We start from the raw sequence: 3,700 nt of genomic DNA on the forward strand, positions 1-3,700 counted from the left end.
GGTCTATTCATGTAGTTTTTGCAATCTATCTTTGAAGGTCTCAGAATCACACTTAAGTCCAAGGTATCAGTATCCTAAAAATTGCTGTTATCATTCAATAATCTCTGAGCCTGTGGAGAAACTGTTTTCCAGGAAGGGCAGCTTATTCCCCCAAAGGGCAGCTCTTTTCCAAGAAGAGCTGGAAGGGGGTAATGGATCTTGTTGACAATCATTGTATGTGAATCATGTGCATGTCTAGGCTGTTTGGCTGGGATGATTTCTTTGAAAGATAACAATGCCGGGTAGCCTTATTGATTGCATGCTCCATTTCAGTACATTTTGTATTATTCAATGACAGTGTTGACAATGTGTTATTTCCATATAAGTATAACATCCACCCATCATTCATTCAACCTCGTACCACTAGGCAATAGAGGTGACAACATACAAAAACATTTTCTAGAGTAATTACTTTCACATTATTTCATAAAGGGTAAAAGAAGGTGCTAGGTGTTATTTGATTGTGATATCAGCGAGCATATTTCTGTTGATTTTCTTGTTACCCACGGCTACATTCAGATCATCTTCTCCATGTGTGAATGGCCAAAAAAATAATAAAGAAAAACATATCTTCTTCCTTTAGTGTCTTGTCATGTCTGTACCTAGTCCTGAACCATAATATTGATGAGTATAAAAGTATTATTTCATGTTTACAGAGGATGCCATTTCCTACTCTGAGCATGGTGGACTATTTCTTAATCTATAGTACATTCACCAATAAAACTGTATGGGCACTATCAAAGGTTTGTAAGGTACAAGATTACATACATCTACTTGCAACCTAACTTCACGCACAGTTTTCCTCCCTTCTCTATTTCCTTATCTTGTTGAGAGGATCACAGGAAAGTTATTGTTGCATGACTGACACACCTATCTGTAGACTGAAGGTCAGACTGCACATCTAGGGCAGTTCCCCTCTCATCCATCAAACAACACCCAGCTGACAACCCACCATTTGCAGCCTATCAAGTCCACATCTTAAGCTCCTTCATGGCTCAATTACCCCGAGGATCTTTGCCCACCAGTTAGAATTGATGGTGTACCAGACCTGACAACTCCATCAGTTTATGCTGCCAATTACCCACTACACTCACGCACAAGACGTATGAACATCATGTGTGAGCAGAATGATGCTGGCAGCTAGGGGTCTGGCATCATAGCAGAGGTCATGCTGGAATATAGCAACCTACAGAATAAGTCATGCCTTCTTGTTTATTGGTACACAAGGGGTTAATGTGTAGATGTGTTTGTATACCATTGCTGGCTGGCAATTAGGAACCAATAGGGAAGACTACAGATTTTGCAAAGTTGGCTTCAATAGTGAAGTATTGACCAAACTTAGAAAAACAGGTCACTGTATGACAGTGAAGTAAGGAATGACCATGTGATATATACCTACATGTACTGAATGTAATTGTGAAGTGGCCAGCCACTATCTCCAATGACCAGGTCCCCCTAGATCAATCTAGATAGAACAGGGTTATACCCTCTAAGCTGCCCCAGCAAAATATATGTCAATGGAGGCCATGAGAAGATAATGCACAGTCCCCTGGACTTTCTTCTCATTGCAATTTCACACTCCTTGAAACAGGACTGGGTGAATTTCTTGTCTTGTTACTGCCTCGGCGTTGCAGCGCGAGTGAAATGTTTGTCTGTAACTATATTGACACTTTTGAAACCAGGAGGAGGAGAATTTGTTATTCTTTTCTAAAAAGGTTATTTTCCTCCAATAACGCAACAATCTGTCGCTTAATTCATTCCGATGCCTTCTACAGGAATTCATTCTTTCGGAAGACCTACCATTTGTTATGCTTTTAGGTTTCTTCCTGTTTTACTTGTATGTCTGTAGTGTTTTTGTTTTATTTTAATGATGTATTGTACATGTTATATGGGTTTTTTACCTGAAATAAAGAATGAATGAATGAATGAATGTTACCTGCATATCAACAACACTGTGAAGGCAACAAAATATAGAATGCTCCACTGGTTGTGTATTGTTATTACCAGCATTACATTTCGATGCTGAATAATAAAAAATGTTGTGAACTATTTTTTGGTCCAAAATATTTTTAAGAAGTAGAGGAAATTTCAGGTTGTATATTAGTGGCAAACCTTCTGCTATCCCTATCCCTAACCTGGCTATACTCACTGTGTCATAGATGTTTTCTGGCCAGACCTCTGCAAAACCATACATGTGCAGTAGCTGCCAGTTGGCCAGCTCACCAAAGGTGTTGAAGACCTCCTCACCCTGGAGCAAAACCAAGTGAAGACAGTCCCTTATGAAGACTAAATTATGAATCATTCATTTCAGAATAAATCTCTAGAAAGTAAGTAAGAAAGATATACTGTACAGTTGAGATGCAGTTTCTTTCAAGCATGTATGATTTTTTGGGGAACAATGGACCAGATATGGTGGATCATCAATGCCAGCACCTCCCACCATCATTGTCTTGCCTTTGCTTGGAATAGACATGAAATACACAGTGATTTGATGAGCTGGCAAAATCCACTTGGGAAACAAAAATAGCTAAACCTTGAGTTAACCCAATCATAATTCATATTATTGGAGCCTTTTCTTTGCCAACTAAAGTTCTGCAGTAAGCTCCAGATAGGACCACCTGCGGCAGGTACTGATAACTCACAGCAGCCACTGGCCTGGTGGTCACCATCCTCAGACAGTCCTTGTCCCACTCCAGGTGGGCATTGTTCTTGGCAATGTGGTTCAGGATGTCAGCCATGGGAACCATCAGCGGCAAGGATGACTTGCCCCCCTCATCCCCCTGGCCATCTTCATCACTCACTGGTTCAAAGAAGCTGTATGCCATTATAAAGGCCACCATTCTCTTGTATAGTGCAAAGGAGTGTACCTCCTCACTGAAAGAGACGTTCATACGTTCATGACAAATGGTTATAATAGTTTGGGTTCATTTGTCCTAAGGTATTACTAGTATTAAGGTAAAACAAACTATTACAGCCAGGAAATTAACACAATAAATCAGAAGGGATGGGCAACTTTTTCAAAGGAATCCACTTCTACCTGAAGATGTGGCTGTGCTTCTTGATGAATGGTAGCGCTAATGAAGTATACTCCAGCTTCATCTTGGTTAAGTCACTTTTGACAGCTTCTGGTATGCCTGTATTACACAGATCTTTTTCTATTTCATCTCTGTAATACAAGAAGATATATGAATTCATCACAAGAAACATTGTTTGAGGAAGTGTGTATTATTTACCACTGATTGTCACCATAATTTTTCAAATGGATTCTACTGGCTATTTCATTGAGTCCATACATAGGCTAACAAGTGGTGATGACCAAGCAAACTGCAGCTGTATCTGGAAAAGTAGGTAGATATGGATGTCCTAACTCCATAATGGACAAGTGCAGTTCAATTTTCATGCCTTTATGGGTTTCTCTATCTGTCCATTCTTCTGCACAAGTTATGCCTGTACACAATCAAAGAGAAGCTGCAATGCAACCGTGGTCTTTGGCGACTATGCAAAAATCAAAACAGCTCATTCCATGTATCAAAAGTCACGACCATGAAAAATCTTACTCTGTCCAAAACATGGGTTGATCTAGTTCTGAGAAGTCTGGTACCAGCTGCAGGTATGGCCTCCATCTGGACTTGGGGTTGGTGTACTCATACATCAGTGCCAG

General features: G+C 40.1%; 1 protein-coding gene across 1 annotated transcript in view; it reads right to left on the reverse strand.

Moving 5' to 3' along the window:
* LOC109471082 (N-lysine methyltransferase SETD6-like) overlaps nt 1–3,700 on the reverse strand; it is a 22,975-nt gene that overhangs the window by 14,018 nt on the left and 5,257 nt on the right. Inside the window, exon 7 of the mRNA XM_019770278.1 lies at nt 2,189–2,287. Within this exon, the coding sequence (XP_019625837.1) occupies nt 2,189–2,287 (99 nt within the window). The remainder of the gene's footprint in view (nt 1–2,188; nt 2,288–3,700) is intronic.

Source organism: Branchiostoma belcheri, unplaced genomic scaffold, assembly GCF_001625305.1.
Source record: "Branchiostoma belcheri isolate BF01 breed outbred unplaced genomic scaffold, Haploidv18h27 scaffold24, whole genome shotgun sequence".
NCBI lineage: Eukaryota > Metazoa > Chordata > Leptocardii > Amphioxiformes > Branchiostomatidae > Branchiostoma > Branchiostoma belcheri.